This window comes from Macrobrachium rosenbergii, chromosome 15 (genome assembly GCF_040412425.1).
Source record: "Macrobrachium rosenbergii isolate ZJJX-2024 chromosome 15, ASM4041242v1, whole genome shotgun sequence".
Taxonomy (NCBI): domain Eukaryota; kingdom Metazoa; phylum Arthropoda; class Malacostraca; order Decapoda; family Palaemonidae; genus Macrobrachium; species Macrobrachium rosenbergii.
The window spans coordinates 10,268,467-10,283,466 of record NC_089755.1 but is presented as its reverse complement, the minus strand read 5'-3'; the positions used below and the strand labels follow the sequence as shown (position 1 = coordinate 10,283,466).

The following is a 15,000-nucleotide window of genomic DNA, read 5'->3' as shown; positions in this document are numbered from 1 at the left end:
ACTTTACACGTGTCGGGACTTCAGTGGCCCGAATCCATCTTTTGCATGTGAGCTCCATGCACAGATGCAAGAAGGTACGTCTTGAAGTTGCAAGTAACGCCAGTGTTCTTTTCCTTGTCCTGAATTTCTCTCCATTTTCAGTTTTTCCAACTTTTCATCCTCCCAAACAAAGTCCCTTTGTCTCCCACAGCCTAACATGCACATTTTCCCTCATGACTTGGTCCAAGCCTAAGTTAAGTGTGTTCTGAGATAATAATTAGAGCATTCCCACCATAGTGTTACCATGTGCTAATTAAATCTAATTAATAATTCCCTCTATCGTGAGTAATTAATTTCATGTGAGAGAAAGTCTTTGTGTCAATGAATGCTGACCTGAAATTCTTTTCCAGAATCCTGTTATCTGGCTCTTTGTGTTCTCCCCTGCCCTTGGGAAACAATTACCTTAGAAGACCCAATTCCACCTTGCCACGGCAAGAATCTTCTGAAGTTGACAGTCTACAAGGGCCACTTGTTAGGCCCCTGAGTGTTATCGTTATGCTAATGTAAAATAATGTTATCAGCCTGTCTTAAGAAGTTATAAGATTCATGTCAAACTTTTATTCATTTGCTAACTGTATTTACACTTTTTATTGTAAACTGCGAGTGCGTTGATTGCTGGACTGCCAGCTTGTCCATATTAATTTCGAGTTGCAAATCAGAAAATAAATTAATTTAATCTAACCTACTGGTTTGAAAGGCAACCTTCCTATTTTCTTTGAGTAGATGTAATTTCAAGGTAAATCATACTATTAATTAAATTTATTGCTTATGTTCTGAGATTTAGATGTTGGCCCCTAAGGCAAATTACATTCATAATTCAATTTAACTCTTCCAAAAGGACTCAGAACGTAACAATATATATATACAATCTAAACTTACTAAACTTTTTGGACTGCACACTTTCATCAACTATCTCTCTCTCTGGATGGCAGCTTCCGGCTACTGCATGGAATCCATTAATTACCTCGCACACTAAAATCAGCCTGTCTGTGTATTCAATGATTTACTTGCAATGGCTATGGTTTTCAGCGTCTGTTTAAAACCCACTACATAACACTTGTTCTCTATCCAGTGCATCAAGTACTGGGGTAATTCTAGCAGCCCCGTAACCCCTTATAGGGATGGCCCTATTATTGTAATATTTATTTATTATATCCTGTATAACTGTATCACGAAGATATGGAACAGGATGAATGTGTATAAATAAAGGAACATGCCACGATGGAATATGAAGAATGGAGGTGCAGGCCTTTCGACTTACTGTCCTTTACTTAGCAGACTAAGTAAAGACAGTAAGTCGAAAGGCTAACACCACTCCGTTATTTCACTTTCTTTTCGTGGTATTGCCTTTATTTATCCGTATATTATATCCTATATATTTTTACATTGCTGTAAACACTTTCCTCGATAAATGATTAAATGATTATGCCAAGGTAATGTGAAATATTGACAACGTTAAGAAATACTCATAGTAGCACGAGTCTTGAAATGGAGAAACAAATTCACACTTATGTAAGGGTACAAAAATATTTATAATAATTTAAACAGAGAGCTTTCTAGAATTTGTCTGATTTCCTTTTTTCAATCTCAGCTGAAAAGGGAAAATCGAACAGATTCCTTCAAACTCTCTATTTAGCATTATTTTGTTATATTAGTGCCATATATATCTGTGGATTTGTTCCCTCCATTGATAATGTTGCATACCTGGGATATGCCGGGTACTTTTGCAATATATGTTTTTGCAGTACTTTGCACAGTTGTTTATCTTTTCCTTCAAGTAACGAGGAATATCCTTTGTAAATAACAGACATATAGAGCCCAAAAGAAATGTGCAAATTCAAGCATATTGGGAGTTTCTGGGTTCTGTGCTTGTGGTCCATCCCTCACTCCTCCCAAGATTGGGTTGGAGGTAAGAGAAGCAGTCAGGTCAGAGGTAGAGGAATGAGGAGAGGCTAACTGATTTTAAAAAATAAGAAGGAATTCATAAAAAATGTCTGGTACTTAACAGGCAATATTCTTGAACACGCATAAGCAAAGCAGAAACAGAACGAGCAATGACCAAACAAATCCTTCTGATACTACTACTCTTTCCACAAACGCGTGAGTCAACTTCTTTTCAGCGTGAGTCAGAAAACTAGAACAGGTCTTACTGATGCATCCATGATCAGCCTTCACCATTTCATCACCATTACATTGCCACATCGCTAGATGAACAATCTAGCGCCCTTTTTGATGTACGCAACGATTTTGTAGGTCAACGAGCCGAGGACAAACAAAAACAACTGGATACTATCCAACTGGCACAAGGCGGTCTGAAGTATTGGCTACTAATTATTATTACTATTATTGTTATTGTTATTATTATTATTATTATTATTATTATTATTATTATTATTATTATTATTATTATTATTATTCAGAAGATGAACCTATTCTTATGGAACAAGCCACAGGGCCTACTGACTTGAAATTCAAGCTTCCAAAGAATATTATGGTGTTCATTACAAAAAGCAAGAGGCGGTAAAGGGAAATACAGAAAGGAAGTATCTCACTTATTAAAAAAACTATACTAACAAATTAATAATGGATAAAAATGTAACTAAATTTTAATAATGCAAGGAGAATAGTATTAGGGTAGTAATGCACTGCATCTTCACTTGAACTTTTAAAGTTCCCTTGCCATTGAACAACAAGCTCAAACAAAAACAAGCAATTTCACCACATCACTAATGCCCTGAAGGGAAACATGGAAGAAAATGTGAATGAATAATGGAGAATAAACACGAAACGCAGTAAGATCCACCCTCCGCATCTGGAAAGCAACTTGAGGTAGTAAAAGGCTGCCATTGTTTGGCTAGTGAGGGAGGCGTCTTTGTCAAATGATAAACTTATCCTTCAGTTGAAAAATACCATTCCTGTATGCAACAATAATTTCATGACGTCACACTCAAACTATTGCTATGACATTTGTACACAAATTTTAGTGAATTCACTGAAAAATGATCTTAAGTGTAAATGCATCACTGGAATCTCTGAAGTTATACTAAAGAAGTATCTAAAGGTTAAGAGAGTTGTGAAGTGTAAAATGTGAATATTAAAAGTTAACTGATGCCATTTCATAACAAGTAAAAAATGCGCCAAAGTTTCTTCGGAGCAATCAAGTTTTCTGTACAGCATCTAATGCTGTTTGAAACTAATCACCCACGACCCATGAAACTTTCAGCCACAGCCCATGAAACTCTCAGCCGCGGCCCATGAAACTTTCAGCCACGTCCCAGTGGTGGCATGGGTCGTTGGCAGTTATCGCGGTGCCATACGCACGATCATGACTGACTTTAACCTTAAATAAAATAAAAACTACTGAGGCTAGAGGACTGCAATTTGGTATGTTTAATGACTGGAGGGTGGATGATCAAAATATCAATTTGCAGCCCTCTAGCCTCAGTAGTTTTTAAGATCAGAGGGCAGACGGCCAGACAAAAAGCCATCTCAATAGTTTCATTTTACAGAAATCTATTGAAAATAACTGCCAATAAAAAGGGTGGAAAAAACAGCAGTGGTTGATTTGTACCGGTTTTTGGGATAAGTGTAAAGGATACGAGAATAAATAAGTCGTAAATGTTAGCTGAAGCAAAGAAGGCAGCAGGATCTCTGCAAAAATTTTGGGAGAGAACATGAAGTGTCTATGGAAGCTAAAGTTGAAGTGTGTGTGCGTGTGTGGGTTTGTTTAGGTACTGTTAAGCCTGCAATTAATTTATTCAAGAGAAGCTGCTGATGCAGATTGTTTAAACAGTCTATGAAGTAAGAAGGGTTGATAGGATGCGTTGACAATGGTTACCAAAGATGAAGAATGTAGAATGGAGGATGATACGTTGGTGGGACTTATATATAATCTGGAAGCTTTGGAAGGAGGGAAAAGGAGAGAGACAAAATGTGCTCTGTGTCAGGGAGAGCCTATGTATTGAGGAAGTCCTACAGCCAGCCTTTTCATCCCGTAGGAGGGTAGTATTGTCAGTGCACCTCATGCTATGCACTGTAGGCATCGTTGGAGGTTCTTTGCAGCGTCTCTTCAGCCCCTAGCTGCAATTCCTTCCATTCATTTTACTGTACCTTCATTCACATTCTCTTTCTTCCATCTTACTTTCCACCCTCTCTCAACATTTGTTTCATGGCCAGTGCAAACTGCAGGTTTTCCTCCTGTTATACCTTTCAAACCTCCATTACCCTCAGTTTCACTTTCACCATTGAATGACCCAATAGGTCCCAGTACCAGGCCTTTGGCCTAAATTTTATATTTCAATTTCACTTCGTTGTAGCCTTTTTGATCAATATGCTGTCCTCAAAGTTTCACCCTAGTGACCAAAAATTTTAAAACAATGTATTTTCACTTCCAAAATGACACACAAACAATCCATCTCAACCGTTTAACCCTTCTGTCCATTATTCACACTCAGCATTCATCCTTTTTCACTTTCCACAGAGCAGAAATGACCCAACAACAATCCCTTCATAACTCTTTCCTCCTCCGTTCGTAAACAACACCTCTTCCCTTCCAAACCTTTTTACTGCAGTGATTCTGTTGCTTCCCTGCTTTCCCTGCTCTGTGATTAGCTTCAGTTCTCCCCAATTCTCCCTATACCATTAAACACTACATTTCCTCCAACTTTCCATTTACTTCCAAATAACCTCACTCACTCCTCCAACTTTCCTTAATCCCCAAATAACCTCACTCATTCCTCCAACTTTCCTTAACCCCCAAATAACCTCACTCATTCCTCCAACTTCCCATTAACCCCAAATAACCTCACTCATTCCTCAAACTTCCCATTAACCCCAAATAACCTCACTCATTCCTCCAACTTTCCTTAACCCCCAAATAACCTCACTCATTCCTCCAACTTCCCATTAACCCCAAATAACCTCACTCATTCCTCTAACTTTCCATTAACTCCCAAATAACTTCACTCATTCCTCCAACTTTCCATTAACTCCCAAATAACACCACTCATTCCTCCACCTTTCCATTTATCCCCAAATAACCTCACTCATTCCTCCAACTTTCCTTAACCCCAAATAACCTCACTCATTCTTCCAACTTTCCTTAACCCCAAATAACCTCACTCATTCCTCCAACTTCCCATTAACCCCAAATAACCTCACTCATTCCTCAAACTTCCCATTAACCCCAAATAACCTCACTCATTCCTCCAACTTTCCTTAACCCCCAAATAACCTCACTCATTCCTCCAACTTCCCATTAACCCCAAATAACCTCACTCATTCCTCTAACTTTCCATTAACTCCCAAATAACTTCACTCATTCCTCCAACTTTCCATTAACTCCCAAATAACACCACTCATTCCTCCACCTTTCCATTTATCCCCAAATAACCTCACTCACTCCTCCAACTTTCCTTAATCCCCAAATAACCTCACTCATTCTTCCAACTTTCCAAAACCCCCAAATAACCTCAGTGATTCCATTCCTCCAACTTCCCATTAACCCCAAATAACCTCACTCATTCCTCTAACTTCCCATTAACCCCAAATAACCTCACTCATTCCTCTAACTTTCCATTAACCCCAAATAACCTCACTCATTCCTCCAACTTCCCATTAACCCCAAATAACCTCACTCATTCTTCCAACTTTCCAACCCCAAATAACCTCACTCATTCCTCCAACTTCCCATTAACCCCAAATAACCTCACTCATTCCTCAAACTTCCCATTAACCCCAAATAACCTCACTCATTCCTCCAACTTTCCATTAACCCCAAATAACCTCACTCATTCCTCCAACTTCCCATTAACCCCAAATAACCTCACTCATTCCTCTAACTTTCCATTAACTCCCAAATAACCTCACTCATTCCTCCAACTTTCCATTAACCCCAAATAACACTCACTCATTCCTCCACCTTTCCATTTATCCCCAAATAACCTCACTCATTCCTCCAACTTTCCTTAATCCCCAAATAACCTCACTCATTCTTCCAACTTTCCTTAACCCCCAAATAACCTCACTCATTCCTCCAACTTCCCATTAACCCCAAATAACCTCACTCATTCCTCAAACTTCCCATTAACCCCAAATAACCTCACTCATTCCTCCAACTTTCCTTAACCCCCAAATAACCTCACTCATTCCTCCAACTTCCCATTAACCCCAAATAACCTCACTCATTCCTCTAACTTTCCATTAACTCCCAAATAACTTCACTCATTCCTCCAACTTTCCATTAACTCCCAAATAACCTCACTCATTCCTCCACCTTTCCATTTACCCCCAAATAACCTCACTCATTCCTCCAACTTTCCATTAACCCCAAATAACCTCATTCATTCCTCCAACATTCCATTAAACCCCATATAACCTCACTCGCTCTCGCTACTGTAAACTTTCAGCTAGCTCCCTCGAAAAACTTCTCTAAAACTGCTCCACCAGTTTGATCAGCGTTGATTATCACCCGGATACCAGAGAAGGGGGAAAGCAAAACTGCGGCAAAAACGGAACTGAAAAGATGCCTGTATTTTCTAGACCCAAAGCACTGAATTGACTCCTGGAAAAATAACAACATTCACTAACGAGCCAAACATTTTCCCCTTCCAGTGCCTGAGCTCTCACTTACAGCTTTGTTGACCTAAAACCCGGCAATGAAACTGCGAGGTATTTAACTTTCGTGCCAACCCTCGGATTAAACTTGAGATTAAATTGTTTTTTTTTTTTCTTATTCACTAAACAGGACAGTGTCAAACAATATATGCTGTGGATGCTAATTGTTCTGCAATATAGACTTAATCGTTAAAAACATTGTGTACTTTTATTTCGAATGTCGATTAAACATTATATTTTAGACATTTGCGTTCCCTATTTTGTCGTCAGTTTAGAAATAAAGCTTACTTTCACAGAGATCGAGAACGGGCACCAGACGTGAATAATTGAACACATCTAATTAATACGTAGTTGGCAAAATCATTATGAAATTTGACGCTGTGGAAATAATAGAGTCGAGATGGTCCGTCTGATTTCTTCACCCATTCTTTAGATGTTCTGCTAAACACAGACACGCCTTAGGGAGGAAGCTGGATTAGCGCACCTCACGCAGTGCACTGTAGGCATCACTTACGGCTGTTCGCAGCGTTTCTTCGGCCGCTAGCTGCAATCTCTTTCATTTCCTTTACTGTATTCTCCCTTCTTCCTCCATCTTCCTCAACCCTCTCCTAACAATTGTTTCATAGTTTTCCTCCTCCTGTTACACCTTTCAAACCTTTTGACTCTCAATTTCCGTTTCGTTGCTGAATGGCCACATAGGTCCCAGCGCTTGGCCTTTGTTCTTAATCTTATATTTCAATATAACATAGACACATGCACACACAGACAGACACGCGCGCCACCATTCGCGTAGGCAACGACGCAGACACAAAAAGCCGATTAAAAATGCATATAGAAAAAATTGGTCTCCTCGGAAGCAATTTTGTCAAAACAAGAGTTTGTCTCGTCGTGTTCACCTCGGCGAAAGAAACATTCACCACAAAAATGCAAAAGAGGAAAATTGGAATTTCTGATGCCTATGGGCTGTAATTCTGCTCCTGCTGCTGGGGCTGAGCTTGTTTGTGTTGTCATACAGAAAATACTACATTTTCCCTCATGCGTTGCATGAGACAAAAAGCCTCGGGATTTTCCCAGCTTTGATATTCAGCTCTGCTTTTTTATGGGTTTTGTAAAACGTGCTGTTATGTTGCGTTCTTTCCGAATCTATAAACAATTAAAGATGTCTTTCGATCTATATTCATACGTAGCTTTGTATTAATGTTTTATATATATATATATATATATATATATATATATATGTATGTATGCACACACACAAATACACACACATACACACACAAGCACACACACACACACACACACACACACACATATATATATATATATATATATATATATATATATATATATATATATATATATATATAATATACATACACATATATACACAAAGTTATATGTGTGTGTGTATGTGTATATATATACACAAATACACATATATATGTGTATATGTATATGTATATATATATATATATATATATATATATATATATATATATATATATATATATATATATATATATATATATAATGTATATATATGCACAAATACACACATATATATATATATATATATATATATATATATATATATATATATATATATATATATATATATAATATATATATATATATATATATATATATATATATATATATATATATATATATATATCACTAATTAATTTTCTTATCTGTTTTTCTATTATTTTATGCATGAATGAATGAAACCCCTGCAGAAAACTTCCATAACATTAGTTGCCTCATACAACTGCTCCAGAAAGCTCATTAACAGTGTGTCAGACTTCCCTATTTACACCATCACTTATGGTGCTCGAATATCTTCAATTAATCACTCTTTCTCCCTCAATCTCTACACATGACTAAACCATCTGAAAACACTCTTATCTTTGCATATCTCACCCTTTTAATCCTTCTCATGTCCTTTTTTTTATTTGCTCTCCAACTGCTCACATAAATATTTCACAACAAGCACTTGATCCTGACACCCTCTTCCCTGTCTAAAACCACTGTTCTTCACCTATCAACCCTTCTGTTACTTGTCCTGTTTTCTTAAACAAAATCATATACATCTTCCCTGATACACTAAGTCATGTTATAGGCCAACCTCCTAGATGTTTTACAATCACCTATATTATTATTATTATTATTATTATTATTATTATTATTATTATTATTATTATTATTATTATTATTTTGTTGAATATAATGGCAGCCTTGGTTGCATTAATCTTGTAGATTATTTCAACTCTCCTTTTTCTTCTTCAGCAACAGATTAAGTAAAATTGCACCACCATCATATTCAACAAAACATGTTTGACAGAGGCCTATACCCAAAGAACAAGAAGATGAACCTATTCATATGGAACAACCTACAAGAGCCATTGACTTGAAATTCAAGCTTCCGAAGAATATTATGGTGTCCATTATGTCCTATTACAAAGCAACAAACATTCCTTTTAGCCATTCCATGGCAACTTATCCAGACTTGTTTCGCCACTCAGCTGCCCTTTCACTACATCTTTCCATTTTTCAACCTCTTAATTGCCCACCTTACATCCCCAACAGCCATTTCTACCAGTATTATGAAACGTGCAGTAATTCCTTCCACTTCTCTCTTATACCATACCACTCTGCATCTTTACTATTCTCTTCATTCAACAGCGGTTCAAGATACTCACTCCACCAAGCCAGAGAGGCATTCTCTCTGGGTAATAACTCTTCATTTGCATATTTTATTCAAAGGTCCCATTGATTATGAACCTTTCTTATTGCACTGACTTCCATCTTGTATAATGTCTTGTCCTGGAAGTACTCAGACAGACTATATAAATATATAATTTATATATATATATATATATATATATATATATATATATATATATATATATATATATATATATATATATATATATATATATATATATATATATAAGACTTTTTATCACATCACTGTGATTCATATACAATCAATGCTTAAAACGTCCTTTAATATCAAAAATATATTTTCATATATGTTGAAGAGGCATTTTTGGTTGATAATAAAGCAAAATCCAAACCAGAAGAGGACAGAACTCAGACTACAGGTGGACATTTAACCCACGCGGCCAGCAAGTGGGTTAAATGCGTCCACTGTATCCTGAGTTCTTGTCCTTCACTGGTTCGAGCCCACAGACGACGAACTTATTATCAACTAAAAATTCCTCTTCAATAACATATATGAAATTATATTACTTCCGTAGAGCGAATTGGATATTAAAGGACGTTTGCCTATATATATATATATATATATATATATATATATATATATATATATATATATATATATATATATATATTATATATATATACTGTGAATAATATGTGTTTGCATGTTTGTGAGGATGTGGTAACTCATCCTCACGCCTTTGACAGATGCTAATGTAGCTGAATAGTTTACTGCCAAACTCACGTTTGCTAGATCCAGAGATTGTTCTAGCTTACTCTCACTTGTTCACCCAGCTGTAAATGGCACCAGCCTCGGCTGGGGTAAAAAAAAAAAGAGGGTGGGGCTAGCAACTGCACCCTTTTTGGACTTGAGAAATCAGAAGGCTGCACCCTTTTAGCACCTCCTCCTTTGAAGGAAAAAAAGGCGTATGGTGATAAAATGCATAAAATTTGCAACAAAATCAAATCAGTGTTAAAGAACGTACGGGGACCCTACAGTTGTCAGGCCCCTGAGCAACTGCCTAGGATGGCCATGTACTGAGACAGCCCCAAGAGATATTAATGTTGCTTTCACTAGTGTCGGTGTGAGTCTGTGTGTGTAAACAAACCACCTCAAGAATGGATCAATGGCTTTGGACAAATCTTTGTCAAACCATTACTTTGGGGGACTACTTGCAGATGGTTAACTTTTGGTGGGTAGTGTGCGAAGATTGGTAGATTTTTATGACTTTCTAGGGCCACATTATTCAGTTTAGTCTTGATGAAACTAAATATAAAATAAATCTCTAGGAAACGTAAATTTAAAAACTCCCATTACCAACGAATTTGGATGAGAGGCTGGTCTGCCTGTTCGCCTTCTTTTAAGCTGAATTACGTCATAAAATAAGAGGGGATTTCTCCGAAAATTCCACCAGAGGTGGACATAATCATACCTACAAATTAGTAGACTTTGAGAGTAATCTCCACTCTGGATAAAGAAACTTTTCGTTGGCGGAGCATTTAGAAGAACGGGATCTTGGCCATTGGCAGAGTCTGTGATTTTCGAACACTTATTATTATTATTATTATTATTATTATTATTATTATTATTATTATTATTATTATTATTATTATTATTATTATTATCGGGACACTCATGCAGAAAAATTTCTGAGTGCCATCGCCTGCAAAGTACTACAGAATTCCCATGAGTAGAAAAGAAGAAAGGGAAACCCGAGAGTAAAGCAACTGCACATAAGATTAAGCAAGCCATATTTAAAGACCTAACATTAGCGCCTTCGTCGTCACAAGCATTGAGTAGACAAATTAACGTGTGCTTTCCCTTCCAGGTGTCAGGAGCCATAGCCGTTACGCCCCAAGGGAAGATGAAAGGGTCGCTCTAGACACCAGCTCATTTTTGAGAGGTAAGAAGAGAAGTCCCTTTTTCACGGCTAGGCTAACATACACGGACTGTAACATCAAGGACCCAGTCAGTAACAGTGTAGTCATTTTTTCGCAGTTATATGGACTCCAAGATCCTAAATGCAGTCACTAAGTAGTATAGTACAAATTAACAGGCATGAACTGAACTGTAACATCGCATTAAAAGTCTAAATAGTGCAGTCAATTTTTTGCAATCATGTGGATTGCAAGATCCTAAATACAGCTACTAAACAGTGGAATCACCTAAATTAACAGTCATGGATTAAAACATCCCAACTACAGGCACTAAATAGTAGTCAATTTTTTGCAACCCTGAGCATAGTCACTAAATAATAGAGACATGGACTGCAACATCAGAATGTAGTCACTGACTGCAGTTATATGGACTCCAAGATCCGAAATGCAAATGTAGTCATTTATATATAGTAGTCACTTTTAGGCAACGAAACTAATGTGCATGAGCTATAACATCAGGAATGCAGTCACTAAATCCTGTAGTATAGTCACTTTTTTCACAGTTCTGTGGACTCTAAGATCCTGAATGCAGTCACTAAATAGTATAGTAACTTTTCATAATCATGTAAAATGGCATCTCAATGCAGTCTTTAAATAGTAGTCTCATTTTTTTTTATTTAAAAGCCATGGACTGAGATCCTGAATACACTTTCTAAATTGTAGATCCCTGTACATATTTGAAATTTATATATTTTTTTATGTTGGAATGATTAAGCTTTGACAGAACCATTAAAATTATAAGTGATTTTAAACAAATGTCTTAGAATTTTTGAAAATTAATTTTTGGTTAAGCGTAAATAGGCTGTCTCCTAAATGGGGATGAATTTGTATTGGCACAATGTTGAATGTAAGATATTGGACAAATATATCTGAAATGAAAATAAAAAAGACACTGATGACTTGTGAGATATTCACTTAGTCATCAAATGTCATATAAATATTTCTACGCTATTCATCCGTGAAATTTTATATAATACCCATATAAATTGCTAAAACTGGGTAAATTATATCTTTTGAAATAGAGAACATTATACAAAAACAACTTTATTACTTCACACTCATATCTTCTCCTAGAAACTGGAGAGAATGTAATTACCATTCATCTTTGTATTTAAGGAGTAAAAGCAAGCAAGCAACCAAAGCAATTGCTCTGCTATCACAGACTCAAACAGTAACTGAAAAGTCATGCATGCTCTGCAGACTTTCATGTAATTCTGAACTGGCAAAGGACAGTGAACATCCTGCCATACTGGATGTGCTAGGGTCAACATAGCCCTGTAGTTTTACAAGGACTTCACAGCCTGGTGGTCCCAATTTCAAGCCCCGCTCATAGCTTGATACTGTAGACTTCACTGTCAACATGACTTTACCACCCAATGTAAACTGGTCCATAGGTATACCTGCTTAGTCAACAGCAGCTTTTGCCTGGTTCTTGCTGGTCCTAACTTGGGAAGAAACAGGACTTGGCGCTGGTCATATTTGTAAATGTTTGGTCTCCAGCATCTGCCTGGTTCTTCTCGTCACACCTTGGAAAAAAGGGGGACTTGGGTGCTATTCATATTTGTAAATGGTCTCTAGGACACTGTGCACCTTTGCAATAACCCATTTCTTGTTTTGTTGCCCATGAGTGACTTTTAATCTCGTGGTGAAGCTGACTTGGTAATTTCCAACATTTTTGGGTTTTGGCCAATCAGCACATCACATGGAATTTGCCAAGCCTTGATTTTAACCTTTATGACAGGGAAGACTTTCTCAAAATGTGATGGGACTGCTAATTCAGAACTAACAATCCTGCAATTTATTGCCATTCTTCCTCTCAAACTGAACTGTCAGTCATATCATCCTATTTCACAACAGCTTGTGTTAGCATCTAACATAAATCAACTTTCCTACCATAACTGCATAACCAGCAAAGTGCAAAGATGTATTGCAAATAGGTGTTGGGAGGGAAGGGGGTTAAAGCAAAACGATATTGAGAACTCCGCAAGTCTAAAAAATATCCACTCCAAGACATCCATTATCTATGGAAATTTGGTCTCTGGGAATCACTAAGAAATTAACAAATCTCTGACATGATGGGTTATGACAGATGTACTGACATGATGAAAATGAGGAGCATATGGCTTAAAAAGCCACTGAGATGTACAGCAGGAATTTCAGCTCACAGATGCAATACCAGGAGTACAGTTGTAACCATTAATATATACAGTATATGTATATATATGTATGTGTATAATATATATATATATATATATGTATATATATATATATATATATATATATATATATATATATATATATATATATATATATATATATATATATATATATATATATATATATATATATATATATATACATATGGCTAATATAAGTATGTATATATGCAACTAGGGTTCAGAAGGAACACTGCAAACACCCTTTAGTAATACATGCCTACGTTGCACCGTGAGAGGTGCACTGCCGGCACTATTCCCCTACCAGCACCCCGTCCACGGGGCCCATTAGGAAGTGCTTTACACGTATATAGGCTATAATGACTAGGATAACCCCTGACAACGTATATCAGGGGAGAGAGGCTGCAGAAGACACTGTCAGCAAATTATAAACCTCCAGAGTGGAAGAGGCTGCAGAAGACTCTCAAGATTATGAACCTCAGATCCTCATGACCTCGTGACCCAGGAAGGTATCCTGACCTGACCTCCAACCACGAAAGAAATCTCTCTCTGTTTCTTTGGAACCAGGTAGGAGTAGGATGGTGCCTTTGAATGATTGGGGTTGAGGGGGAAGGACTCTTATTGACTTTAAATTACCGTAAATGACCCGACTGTACAGCCGATACAGCGTATAATCAGTGCCATCGAAAATAGATCTTTAACCAGGGTCCGGTGGCGGCCTATTCTATATCGTTATCAGAAGCACTGTCATGGCTAACTTTAACCTAAATAAAATAAAACTACTGAGGCTAGAGGGCTGCAATTTGGTACGTTTGATGATTGGAGGGTGGATGATCAACACCCAATTTGCAGCCCTCTGCCTCAGTAGTTTTTAAGAGCTGAGGGCGGACAGAAAAAGTGCGGACAGAATAAAGTGCTGACAGAAAAAGTGGATAGAAAAAGTGCAGAAGAAAAAGAAGTGCGGGAACAAAAAAAGTGCAGACAGAAAAAAATGCGAACAGAAAAAGTGCGGTGGACAGAAAAAGTGCAGACAGAAAAAGCCCGGACAAAAAAGTGTGGACAGAAAAAAAGTGCGGACAGAAAAAAGTGAATGCAAACAGAAAAGTGCGGACAGACAAACAGAAAAGGCATTGTTAAAAAAGTTTTTTTACAGAAAACTAATACTGATCTAAAAGGGCGGCATTGTCCATTATAGAATTGTAGACATGTAAGAATTTCTCTGATGGTCATCAAAAATGGGTCGTTAGGAAAAGGGAAATTTTTTTTCTAATTAAGGAAATTATTTTCTAATTAAAATTTTTTTTTTTAGTAGTTATAATCCAATAAACATCACATCCATATTGTGGGCTCTGTAAAATTGAGATGGGACCAGACATTTATTTGAAATATTTTTCAGAAAAAATTTTCAAAAAGTGTACCTAAGAATTCAAATACAACTGGACAATACAGAGGGAACTGGCATATATTTAAATTTTAGCAAAGTTTTCTGAAAATTCCATCCCTT

At 36.9% G+C, this 15,000-nt stretch overlaps 1 protein-coding gene across 1 annotated transcript in view; it reads left to right on the top strand.

Annotated features, from left to right (window-relative positions):
• The window catches only part of LOC136846250 (lachesin-like), a 56,456-nt gene that overhangs the window by 28,581 nt on the left and 12,875 nt on the right, over positions 1-15,000 (top strand). The window contains exons 2-3 of the mRNA XM_067117056.1: positions 1-74; positions 11,211-11,285. The exon at positions 1-74 is cut by the window's left edge and continues 35 nt beyond it. Of these exons, the coding sequence (XP_066973157.1) occupies positions 1-74; positions 11,211-11,285 (149 nt within the window). The remainder of the gene's footprint in view (positions 75-11,210; positions 11,286-15,000) is intronic.